Source organism: Harpegnathos saltator, unplaced genomic scaffold (genome assembly GCF_003227715.2).
Source record: "Harpegnathos saltator strain DR-91 unplaced genomic scaffold, Hsal_v8.6 scaffold56, whole genome shotgun sequence".
NCBI classification, from domain to species: Eukaryota; Metazoa; Arthropoda; class Insecta; order Hymenoptera; family Formicidae; genus Harpegnathos; species Harpegnathos saltator.
In genome coordinates, this window is record NW_020230382.1 from 1,472,189 (window position 1) to 1,485,165 (window position 12,977).

The 12,977-nt window shown below is 45.1% G+C and overlaps 2 protein-coding genes across 3 annotated transcripts in view; both read right to left on the bottom strand.

Moving 5' to 3' along the window:
* Invadolysin (leishmanolysin-like peptidase, invadolysin) overlaps positions 1-12,977 on the bottom strand; it is a 308,939-nt gene that overhangs the window by 295,514 nt on the left and 448 nt on the right. The window contains exon 2 of the mRNA XM_011145429.3: positions 8,030-8,406. Coding sequence (XP_011143731.2) covers positions 8,030-8,221 — 192 coding nt within the window. The 5' untranslated portion in view covers positions 8,222-8,406. The remainder of the gene's footprint in view (positions 1-8,029; positions 8,407-12,977) is intronic.
* FeCH (ferrochelatase, mitochondrial) lies at positions 10,154-12,903 on the bottom strand. Of its 2 annotated transcripts, XM_011145427.3 has the most exons (8): positions 12,667-12,903; positions 12,023-12,221; positions 11,703-11,924; positions 11,489-11,590; positions 11,126-11,291; positions 10,946-11,053; positions 10,639-10,803; positions 10,154-10,561 (listed from the first exon to the last, which is right to left on the bottom strand). In XM_011145427.3, the coding sequence occupies exons 1-8, from the start codon at positions 12,701-12,703 to the stop codon at positions 10,358-10,360; spliced, it is 1,203 nt and encodes a 400-aa protein (XP_011143729.1). In that variant the 5' UTR covers positions 12,704-12,903; the 3' UTR covers positions 10,154-10,357. The 2 variants fall into 2 exon arrangements, with proteins under 2 accessions (XP_011143729.1, XP_019698172.1); XM_019842613.2 differs by lacking the exon at positions 12,667-12,903 and having other exon boundaries at positions 12,129-12,221.

Below are 12,977 nucleotides of genomic sequence, written 5' to 3' on the forward strand. Positions count from 1 at the left end.
GTACGTGCGCCTGGAAGATCCGAAGGAGAAGATCTGCCTTGGAGGCAGGTCGTCGTCTTCTCTTATCGGTGCAGGATCGAGCCGCTACGCGATATCGACGACGATTCCCCGTGCCGGCGGCACGGCAAGTCCGCGCTAAGGTATCGCCTCGCAGGATAAATCACGTTGCATCATTGACACACTCGCACGCAAAGGTGAGTCTCTGTTTTTATGTATCCTCGAGCACGGACCATCCGTTCCGATAACGCGCGAGAGCGCGCACCTCGGTACGCCTATGCGGGAAATTACTCGGCAGTTTTTAGATCGAATCGACGTCCCAAACGGGCCGTTCTTTATTAACGAAAGGACGAGCCAAAGGTGCCGCGCCGGCAGAAAGTTCCGAATATGCATGGCTATGCAATTCGCGCGGTCCCTAGAGGGGCGCAGAAGTTGGCTGGGTAAAAAGCGGCGGAAAAACGGCACGGGTAAAAGGACGAGGAGAACAAGAGCGCAACGGGAGAAAAGGGGCAGGAGAGAGAAAAGAATACGCCGCGAGCGAGCGAGCGAGCGGTCGAGCGGTCGGCCGGTCGGTCGACCGGCCATCCATTTTCATTCGGCGAGCGATGCCCCGAAACTTTCAAAGCGGCCGCAAAGGCAATACGTAATCCGGCTCTGGTGACGCGCTACTCCGCCAATTTCACGTCCCACTATTTTGATCGAGGTTAAGGTTACACCGTTATACTACGACTCCCGAGTGACCGATTCGTTTTATTAAATTCTCAGACCGCGCCGGGAGAAAGTCTGCATTTCCCGGCGGCGACGACGTTGGCGACGGTGCTGGCGAATGTGAAAAGCGACTCTAGAAGCATTTTAATTTATTTTTGTCGGCATACGCGTTTGTAACTGATAACTACGTGGGACGTGCGCGACATACACGACTGTTCGACGCGCGAAGCGAGTGTCAAAAATTCAGAAGCAAATTTTGGCAATGTCGCCTTTTAACAGATCTTCGGATGCATGTGTGTGTGTGTGTGCGTGTGCGCACGGATCCGCGACGGTGAAGTTGCACGAGATTTGTTTCCGGAAAAAAAAACGTCAAATCGATTTTTCTATCGCGACTGCGTGTCCTACGTTCACGTTCGCCCGAGGTCAATGTTCTACGCAAACACAAAAGGTTTAATCTCAGCACGGAGTCAGTCTAGATTAAACGAATTCGACTTGATTGCAAGTTCGATTAATGGAGAAACGTTTCATTGAAGTTATCTACCGGAACGCGCTCATCCAATCATGATTGTATATAGCCGTCGACTCGAAAATTGGATTTATTTCGGCATTCGTTAACAGTTCCGGTTGTCAAGTCGCGCTGCATCGCGCTGTTTTGTCCTTAAACACGCCGATACGTGCTTAGACATACGACTCTATTAAATTACGAGGCAAATGACATAATCCCGTTGTGTCCGAATTTGTAATCACGGCAGCGCGCAACGCCCTTATTACTTTATCTGATAAACGTGCTCATGCAATTATATCATTAATTATTAAACGATACATCCCGCTAAATGTCCCTGTTATATCACCATAAAATATTTATCGCCCGAGCGAAACTCACTCCCCTCGTGTTAAAATACACGGAGCGGAAAGTTCGGACAAAGTTGAGCGGTTAGAAATATCCCGCGCGAAAGCACGGCTTTCTCACGAGTGACGTAACGCTCGCTCGCTCGCTCGCTCGCTCATGCGACATCGCGCGTCGATCTTCGCAGCCGGTCGAGAAATTCATTCATCGGCGCGTGAAAGACGTCGGTCGCGAAGAAGGATGTTTCATCGCGCGGCGCGATTTCCAGCGCGAATTACGTGCGATCGGCGGCGCTGCATAGCGCAGCAACGGCAACAATAACAGCGCCAGCGCCGTTCTGTCGCTGATAACGAGAGCAAATGCCGATAACGCGGACAGATTCGCCAGGCACGAATGCACACGGCGTGTCGCGAGTATTTTGACGAAACGATCAGGGCGACGCGCGGAGGGAGGACGCGTGTCGTTCGCGACATGCAGCCAATGCGCGCGCGCGCGCGGGTAATAATCGTTACCCATTGATAAGAGCCACCGTTAGCAGATCACCGTTATTACCGAACAAACGATATGGAGATGAAATTTAATTTGCGCGTACAACGTGCCCGCTGCCGTAACGTTGCCGCGTATAATGCGCCAGCAGCCCTCGGTTATAGACGTGCGCGAGTGCGATGAGTTCATTACTAAATCCTCCGGCGCTCGCAGAAGTGATACAATATTCAAGCAACAATTTAGAAAGCTTTGTTACGCACTGATTTAAGTAGCCCGCGTAATCAGAAGCTACTAATGAGAGCGCTGTATGCTCGACCTGATTAACAGTTAATACGGCTATATTAAAGCAGTCGCGCTAGCCGGGGCTTTCGGAGCGCGTGTTCCCGTATTCGCGCGGGATAAAACGCGGATATCATTGCACGTGAGCCGGGTTTTAAAATCGTCCCGGGCTGATTTGTGTTCGCGGAATTTTGTGTTCGCCGCGGAAAATGTCAATCGAACGCATGAACGAACGAAACTCGCGCGAGCGAGCTTGCTTGCTTCTCGTTCGTTCGACGTGTTATCGCAACGAGAATCCACGCGCGTAAAACATCGGACAGCCGATAAGCGATCAATGTTTAATGAACGTTGTTGTTGCGTCCAATTTTTTCGTCAATTTGTAATTGGAAATTCTTATAGAACAGAGCAGCTTGTGTTTCGTGAAGCTGAAAACGCACAACTCGTCCTTACCGAATATTTGTCGCGACTAACGAACGTGTGTCGTCGACAAGTTTTTCGCGAGTAATTAAAGAGAATCGAAGTAGTCGTCAGTTTTATAAACGCCACGCGCGCGATTTATTTTTAGACACAAATATCTCTCTCTCCCTCTCTCTCTCTCTCTCTCTCCCTCTTTTCCTCTCTCTCTCTGTCACCGTGTTACTGCGTTTCACTTTTCACAGTTCGACAAGCTCGCGATTATGACAGCTATGACTCCGATTGCGGCACCGCTTCCGATCGAACGTAATGACTTACGTAGCGATATTCGAGAAAATCAAGTTTAATGGAGAGAACCGCTGACCTAAAACTTACAAACTAATTCCATAGCAACGCCGATATGATGGACAATAACTTCTGCAGTAGCTTTTCTTCTCTCTCTCTCTCTCTCTCTCTCTCTCTCTCTCTCTCTCTCTCTCTCTCTCTCTCTCTCTCTTGTTTTGTCTTTCGAAAACAGAAAAATATAATTAATAAATAAACTCGCGACGATTAATCGTATTATTTTAAAGGAAAATAGAACGAGAATTAGCGAGATCTTACTTAAGCAATAACCGCTAATTCCTGCGAATACCTCGGCGAAGCACATTAAAATTTCACAGCACGCTCACGTTTTACGACCGGAATTAAATAAATATCGATCTCTGCTTCTCTCTCTCTCTCTCTCTCTCTCCCTCTCTTTCTCTCCTTCTCTATGTATCTATCTCTTCTTCTCTTCTTGCTCCCTTCTAAGCCCGTACCGAGGATTTCACCGAGTATTTCATCGCGGAAAAGTAAATGTATGCTTACGAAATGGAATTTCCTTGAACGAGGCATACGTAAATACCGATTCGTCGGATGTAAAAATGTATCGGCGTTGGTAATATGTAACCGTTCCCATGGACTGTCGTGTAATTTGTCAAGGCGGACCAGTATTACATTCGTGCAGGTTCGTTCGATCGATCGATCGATCGATCGATCCGCGGGATTCAAGTCGAAAAAATACGATACGGTAGAACTCGCGTGTCCGGTTTTCACGATATGTCCTCCCTCGTAAGCTCCTCGTTGTCGCTTATTTATCGGCTGCATCGTCGACGTCCTCTTCTCGTAGATGTCTCACGAAAACCATAAACTTCGATGGGAATCGAGTTTCTTAATAACCTTCCTGCACGAGGTTTCAGTCGACCACCTCGTAAATAAATCAGAGTCGGAGAGAAATACCAAACTATGAGCGAGCAAACGGACGGACGGACGGACGGACGGACGCATGTGTGTCTATGCGCGTGTGTGCGCGTGCCGATGAAATTCCATTCGTGTCGTGTACACTCTCTCTCTCTCTCTCATTGAAGCGCTCGGAAAGTTTTTTTTCTTCCAATTCGAAATCGCGCGACCTTCGTTTTACTCTTGCTCGAGAGCCGCGAGACTGCGAGAGAGCGCGCGAGAGAAGCGCTCCCGATAATCGTAATGAAAACTTGACGCCCTACGCCGCGCGCGACGTTCTTCTCGCTGCCGCGGAAAATTACGAGGATAATCGTAATGGAAAAACTCGACACTTGCGTCGGTCCCTCTTCTTTCGCCCAAGGCGAAAGCGAATTACGGAGTATTACGTGTAATTATCTCTTTTACAGATATTACAAATGCAATCTCCCGTCGCGCGTTGAGAACAGATTTATTTAAATCCTAACGCGACGGCTTCGAATCTAATTTATTCTTCCCGCTCGTGTACTTAATTCGGTGTCGAATTAATTCTTGTTGCGCGAAATTTAAGTCGCACTTCTTCTTCTTCTTCTTCTTCTTCTTCTTCTTGTAAATCATCACGTGACTCGCGCGCGACAAGGGAGAGAAAGGGAGAAGCGAAGCGATGCAACCGAGACGTCTCTCGGTCTAGCGAGAGAAAATAAATTCGCACTATATGTAAAAGCGATTTGCGTGGAGGAATGTCCCGACTTCCGCGTATTATTGGATCGACGGAAAAGAAAAAGCAGCCGGTAAACAGCTGGCGAGACGCCAGCGGCGGGAACGCATAATTCTACCGCGGCTCGTTTATCGCCAGGTCCCGTCCGGAGTAAGGGTGCGATCGTATCGAAATGTGAATTACGTCCCTCCTAAAAAGAGCACGAAAACCGGCACGTGGCGACGGCGGTGAGAGATTGTCGAATAGAAAAGTTTCCCCGAATGCGCCCCGCTGCCGCTGCGAAATGTCATAAGGCGTCGAGGCACGAGCATGCGCGAGCGAGTCCGACGCCACGTCGACCGTAAACTTTTATTCGCATTCAAATTCTCTTTGGAACGGCCCTTAAAGCGAATACACTCACGTACGCCACCGGTATATACACCCCCGGCTAGAAGCGGTCGTTCGTCGACGCCGTTAGAAACCTGAGCTAGTTTGTAACGCCGGACGAGAATTGCACTCCGCAAACGGAAATCCTAACTACAAGAAGAGAGAAAAGTTAATCGATCGATGATCGCACGCGAAATTGTTCGTCGTAAAGGCGAATAACGGTCTGTGTGACGAAACTTGCGCGTTGTGCCATGCGATGAATTTCTTACGAAAGAGGGAGGGAGAGGGAGGCAGAGAGAGAGAGAGAGAGAGAGAGAGAGAACAGAATAATAAATTGCGACTTGCACGACGCGTGAAACAGAAACAAGCACAGGCATAACAGAGAACATGCTCCGCGCTCTCGTATACTTTCCATTTTCCCCAATCGAAACACGGAATGTTAACTCTTGTTTTTTTGTTTCGTTCGTTTTCGCTTGATATCTAAATTCATACGGGCATTTTAACAATAGAACCGCGAGAGCCTGAAGTTGCCGTGGGCGCAACATCGCGCCACATTGAAATACTCTAGCTTTTCATCAGCAAATTTCATATCGAGATGAAAAACTGTTTTTCAGATCAAGAAAATAAACTAAAGCGCCGCGAGCAAAATAGATTTTGGCCCGGATTTGTTCCTCGAGGCGACATGGACGATATTGATCAATAAGTAACTACGCCGACATGAAATAAATTTACAACGCGAAATACCTTATAGTCGACCGCTTGAGAACTCGGTTTCCGCAAAAGCTTTATAAGCAAGCGACATCTGATAGTTGGAGGAGAAACTTATTTCTCGTTACCCGATATACACCGCGCGCCGCGAGAGAATTCCTTTTTACAGCGTTCGCGTTAATGAACTACAGATTAAGGAATGTCGCGCTTTTGTATCTCCGAGGACCTTTCGCAGTCACATATCACGTCGACATCCACGGGCGGATATCGTCAAATTTGATCGAGCGAAAAGTCAATCGAATTACTTCGTATCGATGAATCGAGAATCATCTCTATATCGCGACCGTTTCATCCTGCAAATTGAGTCTGCTTTTTCGGAAGCAAAAAGAGACCGAGATAGAAAGAACGGCCGGTTTGTCCGCGATTTCAAAACTTCTGTCGTAGCCGCCGACTGTTTTCAGCCAGGCAAAAAATATACTCGCGTTCAAAAGGCGAAATTAAAATCTACGCAAAAGTACAGCGGTGTCCAATAAACGATACAAACCTTTTCGTCCAACGTGTCCCGTCGCGTACTCTCTTACCGTCCCTTCCATTTACCGATTCTTTAATCACGGCGAAACCAATACTTCTTTGATAAAAACTTTTTTCCACAGATTTCCCACTTTTTAATATCAGACATATTATCCGTAACCGAGGCTCTTTGATCAAAATTTTCTCAAAACGGAGAGAACTGCGCGGATATATCCAATTATAAAATGCAATTTTACAATATAATTAAACGCCCGTAGACAGAAGGTTTTGTTTATTTTATAAATTGTTTTATTATTTTCAAGTTGTATTTTCATTCAGCGGTGGACGGTACGGTAATGGGACATGAGGATATAGCTGTAACTGTTACATGACAATTGATATTTAGAACTAATATCGCAATTAATATTCATATTGATGATATAATTGCCGCAATATTATAAATTATTCATCGAGCGACAACGATCAACGATAAAATTCATTCTATGGAATATTGCGCGGTGCACATTGAAGAATATATATTGTTGCGAATGACGAAGCCTTAACGAGATAAATGGTAATCATGTGAGTGAAATTATCAAACAGTTCTCAGGACACATCGAAAACACTCAGCAGTATAAATAGATTTCAAACAACATTTCTCATCGATTGAGCTAATCAATGTGTTTATATCGCTCCTAAAATTAGCTCGCAGCTAAAATTAGCATTGTCTCTCAGCAAATTGTACGATATAAATACATCTTTCAAATCTCACATCGTAAACATCGCCAACGTGATTCGCGTTAAGCGAGGATGGAGACTAAAACAAAAAAAAAAGAGAAAGATAACAATGCAACGTACAGATTGACGATTCTACAAAATTGCTTTCAAACGCCAGTAACGAACGCGAGCAGTCGCTCCGAAATGAGGCCGACAGTTCGCAAAACGCGCGACGCGCGAGCTGTGTTAAGGGTCAGCGCGCGAGACATCCCGCAGCAGCACGTGTCTGCTCCGAAAACACGTGTTTCCCCCTCCTCCTGGCGCGCATGGAAACACTCTCGCTGCAGTCTACCTTTCGCCGGTGCAAGATCATGACGGACGGAGTGCGCGCAAGTGAGAATAGACGCGCGCGTTGCGATAAACGCCACCGTGTTTCACCGTGCGGCGATTTCGCGCCAGGAAAACCGCGTGCAGCCGCGTGGAATTTCGCCGTGGAATTCCACGCCGTGGAATGAGAACGAGAATGAGAAACAGCGCTCGCAGCGATGCAGCACGCGACTGATATCGCAGATCGCTATCGACATCGAGACACTGCGGAATATCCAGGAAGATGCGCTTAAGACCAGGGAGAAACGCGCATTTAAACGCCCGGCAGCCGACGTCACGCGGCCAATCGTGTGGAGGTGCGCGCAGTCGAGGTCGTTGGCACGCAATGCGCGCGAGTGAGACAGAAGGAACACGTGCGACGAATTGACAGGAGCCGATGCTCCTCCGCTCGCGCTTGCTCCAGCGTCTCTCCGCGACCAGGCAAAAACTTCAGCAGCGAAGAAAGACGACGGAAACGCTGTCGCATGGGCATCGAGAAATATCGAGGAACTCGGAAACAAACCGGAGAGACAGGACGGCCAAACGTCGTCTCCGCGAAACGCGTCGCTCGACGCGTTCCTGCTGCGCCGCGCAAAAGAAGGTGAATGAACGACGGGGAGAGCGAGTGAGAAGAGCGATGAGAGGTTAGAATCGCGCGCCCTTCGCGGCAGGTCACTTACCTCGTGCGCTCGCGGATGCTGGTGGTCGCAGTGACGGTGCTCGAACATTCCATCCACGAGATTCACAGCGCACATCGCGAGCAGAACGGCGAGTGACGACACGCCGGTGGTGCAGCAGCGGCGGCGCGGCATCTTCAACCGCACTCGGGCCGCCATCACAGACGACGCTTGCACTCGCAATGCATGACACATACTGAGCGCGCCCGCCGACGCCGCGCATTTATATACCCGGCGCAGCAGGCAGCGCCGCGCTGCTCACGTTCGATACCTCGAGGAGCGCGGCAGAGGCGGCACTCCGACGTCGACGACGACAACGACGACGACGACGACGACGACGACGGCGACGCTGTCGCTGGGATAAACCCCTCGTGAGGAACCTGCGAAGAAACCGAAGGACCGTTGTAGGAGAGGTGTTGTGCTGAAGCCAAGCAGCTTAAATTTAATACTAAGCCGAATATTTTGGCTCGGCCGAGTCGTGAGCGAATCAAAAAACACGAGAGGCAGCTTATCACGGTGAGTCTACCGTAAAGAAATCTTAACAAAACGTTTGCCGCTGTTAGTGAGAAATTAGAGAGTCAATGATATGTATGAACGTTATGTCATTGCAACACAGAACAAATAATCTCGCGATGTGAAAGCGAGGAGAATCTCGCGAAAGATCTTACTTCATATCTTTGTTCTAAAAAATACTGTTATCTCTCTTTGTATTTTTATGATCTAAAGAGATCACAAATCACATATTTCCACATATGCTATCAATAGCATTTGATATTTGATTTGCCTGGAGATGCGCATAAAACCGGTCGAAAACAAGATCTGATAACGTTCGAGATTCATTCAAATCTCGAAAATGATGTGCAAATTATAGGACAAACTTTACGACATTCACGATATATCAGCTAGTAATTCGCATGATGAAAATGAGTAATTGACAAATATACTAAAACTTGGTTGATTAAAGAATCTACTATGAACTTAGAAAGCAAAATTGACAAAGTTACAACGCTATATAATTAAAAGAGAACATCAATCATTCGTTTCGACTAATGATAGAAGTAACCGATAGTTAACATGGCAATACTTTTTACGTCAACAACCTTTTTAATAAAGAGTCGCAGAATACGCGGTCGGCAAAATTACGAATAACAGAATAACGTAAGAAGGAAAATCGTAGTCTGTTCGTGTTTCGTTTCAAAAGGAGGTGCAATCGAGTTGAGTAAACTACACGTTTCGTTTGTACATATCATTATCCAATTCACCTAATAGAATTGTGCGTGTATGGTTACATATAACAAATTCTTGTGTATTCCGGAATGCACTGACAGTGCAGATGAGGCACGTGCAAATACATCGTGCACAGACATCTTACAGGCAACTGTACGATTATAATTAATACGTTCGTTTTGCACACAGAACGTAGCTACTGTTTTTCCGAAGCAACGGTGCGATTATTACGCTCTGATTGCCGCGACATTGGCGTGAGACAAAGCCGGTAAGCAAGCAAAGGAGGAAGAGGAGAAGTGTAACATCGAGATTGCCGATGCACCTGATGCAATCGTGGTTTAACATCGCGAAAAAGATGGAAACGCGCTGAGTGCGCGGCCCGGGTAGAATACACCGGATAAACGAAGACTCGCGGAAAGCTATATAGATTATTGACAAAAGCTGGATATTGTATTTACTCCGAGAAGAGTCGGCAACACTGCCTCGGCCATTCTGGATTTGATATTGGCAGTGAAAAAGAAACAAAGTGTGTACACACACGAGCAATCCCGACAATTATATGTGAACGTATAAATGACTCATCATTAACCCCCTTTAACTGCTGAGATATTAAATTAAACCAGTATGACCCTCTTTGCTGAGTTATTTTTACAATTATAAAATATTTTATCATGTTAAGAGAAGGCACTATATGCCCGCTCAATTCAAATGCTTTTTACAAACTAAATTAAATGGGTATTACACATTGAAAGTCTAAATCGAGTAAACTCGATCCTAGCAAGGCCGCCATTTTTTTCCACACTCGAGTTATCTCGACCGTAGCAAGTTAAAGGGTTAACAAAATCTCGTTTTAGTCGCTAATTTTGAAAAGAGGATCCATCAGGGATTTGTAGAATGAAATAAATATATCGCAGTTTATTCGGTTACAATTGATATAAATTATTGTACAATCTAATAATTATTGTGCGATTGTCATAAACGTGTGCATGTGTACATACGTATACTTTGTAAAATCTATTCACTTTCATTTAATTATTCACAAGTGTAATAACACGCATACTATTACATAACATTTTCGACGAAATCTTAAATTAGGAAGACAATTTATCGCTGAATCCCACAGATTTTAGCGTACCAACTTTTGCTAGCGTCGCAACTTGTATTTACACAATGAGGACATCGCGTCAAAAATTTAGGGCTTATAGTCTGTTTCGATTTAAGATGAGACGCTACAATGTCCGCTAAAGCGTCGATGAACAAAGGGTGAACATTGGGTGCCGCGGCCCTTCGTATCCTCTCGATACCAAGCTGAAAAAAAATTGGAAACGAAATATTTTCGTTTATCACGATAAACAGACAGTAAGATTCGCCAGAGTAATTCTTACTTCTTTGGCGAGTTCCTGGCAGTATTCTATATCCAGTTCATGGAGGGTTTCAATATGTTCGTTTACAAATGCGATCGGCACCAGAATGAAATTTTTCTTGCCTTGTTTAACGTAATCCTTTAACGCCTCGTCGGTAAAAGGTCCTAACCACGGCATGGGTCCGACCTGAATATACATATTTTAAAATGCTGTGGAAAGTACATAACGCGCAACATGTGCAAGGTTCTCTTTCTCTCTGTTTTTCTCTCCGGATCGATGAATCTCGTTAAGTCTGAAAATGGAATTAGTTACCACGACGCGTATATACCTTCGATTGCCACACTAAGCTGTATGGATTGCAATAATTTAATTCCTGCATCACTAATGCCACCGTAGCTCCAACCTCTGCCGGATACGAATCCCCTCTATTCACGACCTAAAGTGATTGCAAAAGGAGCGAATAAAATTTGTATTTTCGAAATTGAATGCGCATTAATTTAATAACAACCTGCAACGGCAGAGAATGAGCTGAAAACAGAATTATGACGTCGTCTCGGTTTTCGTTAGGAAAGTGGGCGAGTTCCTCTTTAATTCTTTCGACAAATGTTTTTATAAGGAGAGGATGTGTAGCCCATCTATCTATTACGCTCCATTTCATCTCGCTCGGTAATTCTCTGCAAGAACGTAATTTCTATCTGTTCTATGCATCTATTTTCGTATATATCATCCTCTGTTTCATTTATTTCTTCAACAACGAAACGAAAAAAGAACGCTTAAAGCGTTTTATACAATTTGAATGTATTTTGTACAATAAATAATCGATAATTTATCCTTAATATATAAGAGACAGAAACAGCATATATATAATCACCTAGTCCTGTAATAATTGTATATAGCGTTAAAACTGGAGCCCGAAGTCGAACAACTGTATTGTGGATACTGAGAGAAAAGTACAGTATGCCGCACCCCATCGCTGAAAAAGGAAAAGCGCACGATCGACTCCAATTATCTCCTAATGCGCGCGGTTTACGCATCGCACATGTCGCTAATGTAGCGTTACGTCTAAGGAAATATGATAACCGTACTTGCGTATCCTCTCGAGCGTATCCTCCGTGAGAGGATCTGCATATCGGAAGGCAACATAATACTTATGAGGTGCGGTTTCGGGCGAAATTTCATCCAACTTTTCGCACAAAAGCTCGCCCTGCTTATTCGTCCATTGCAGAATCGGTGAACCACCGCCAATCTCGAAATACTTTTTCTGCACCTCCATGGTACGACGTTTCGCTATCCAAGGTCCCAATATGCTGCAACATATGTCTGTAAAAAATATCTCTCCAGGATAACAGCCAGTCAGCTACCATCAGTCTATCCTGCGTGTCATGTGATACAAAAACTAAAAAACCTTTGAACTGGCAGCTGGATCATATCGCGATCAGTCATTATTCTTAACAGGTACTCGTGAACTTTATTAATATTGGTAGGGCCACCCATATTTAACATTACTATACCAGTCTTTGGCTTCGCACTATCTTTGTCTGCTGGATTCGCAGCAATGGAGGAGTAGCGCCGTGCTATTGCAGAGAATTTTGCACACTGCCGCCCTGCGTGACATCATATTTTAGTATCACTTATCATTTACTTATCTATTGTATGAGAAGATCTGGACTATCAATCAAAATCACACAAATACCGAAGCAAAGATTAAGTTATTTCACTTGCGATCAGATAAAACTGCAACATGGTAACAAAATATTTTTCAAGCACAGATGCAAATAGTAGTTATGATATTGCAAAATTCATAATGCTCGACGACATAATAAGAAATATCGCATGTTATTTTAAACGATAAATAATAACTTTCAACCTTAACTTCTCAATACTGGAGTTGCAGCTGACATTCTCGAAATGTTGCGTAAGAGTTTACGCGAAACTATTGACATTCCGTTATCAATACTTGACATCATACTATCGTCATTCGTTAGAATCACTTAGTTTATGTCACAGGTTATATCAGTTAGATTAAAAAATAAAAATTTATTTACTTACCGAAACATAAGAAGTTTGACAAGCTGTTAACACTCATATCGAAGCGAGTGATGTTCGATAATTCGAGCTGAGAAATTTAAAATTGCGATGCACACGTAAACGACAATGCTGTACAATTTTCGCACAATCACGATGATAGTACCGTTACATTAACGCGAGCACGGTGTCTCGTGAAAGGTTAGGTTCGGCATAACAGAGCACAGATGCGCTCCTGCTCGACAATTGCTCAAGGCTGGCGCTGCCACCTAACCAACGAATTGCGAAGTAACACACGTCCTCGTGCCTCGTGGTCCCACGTTAGACCGGTTCAC

Bases quoted from the DNA above. Each gene is read 5' to 3' on its own strand.
- FeCH (XM_011145427.3), bottom strand. From the start codon at position 12,703: ATGAGTGTTAACAGCTTGTCAAACTTCTTATGTTTCG. The intron at 11,591-11,702 runs GTACGGTTATCA...TTCCTTTTTCAG, and splicing joins ACGCTCGAGAGGATACGCAA to CGATGGGGTGCGGCATACTG. The intron at 11,292-11,488 runs GTGATTATATAT...ACGTTCTTGCAG, and splicing joins TACAATTATTACAGGACTAG to AGAATTACCGAGCGAGATGA.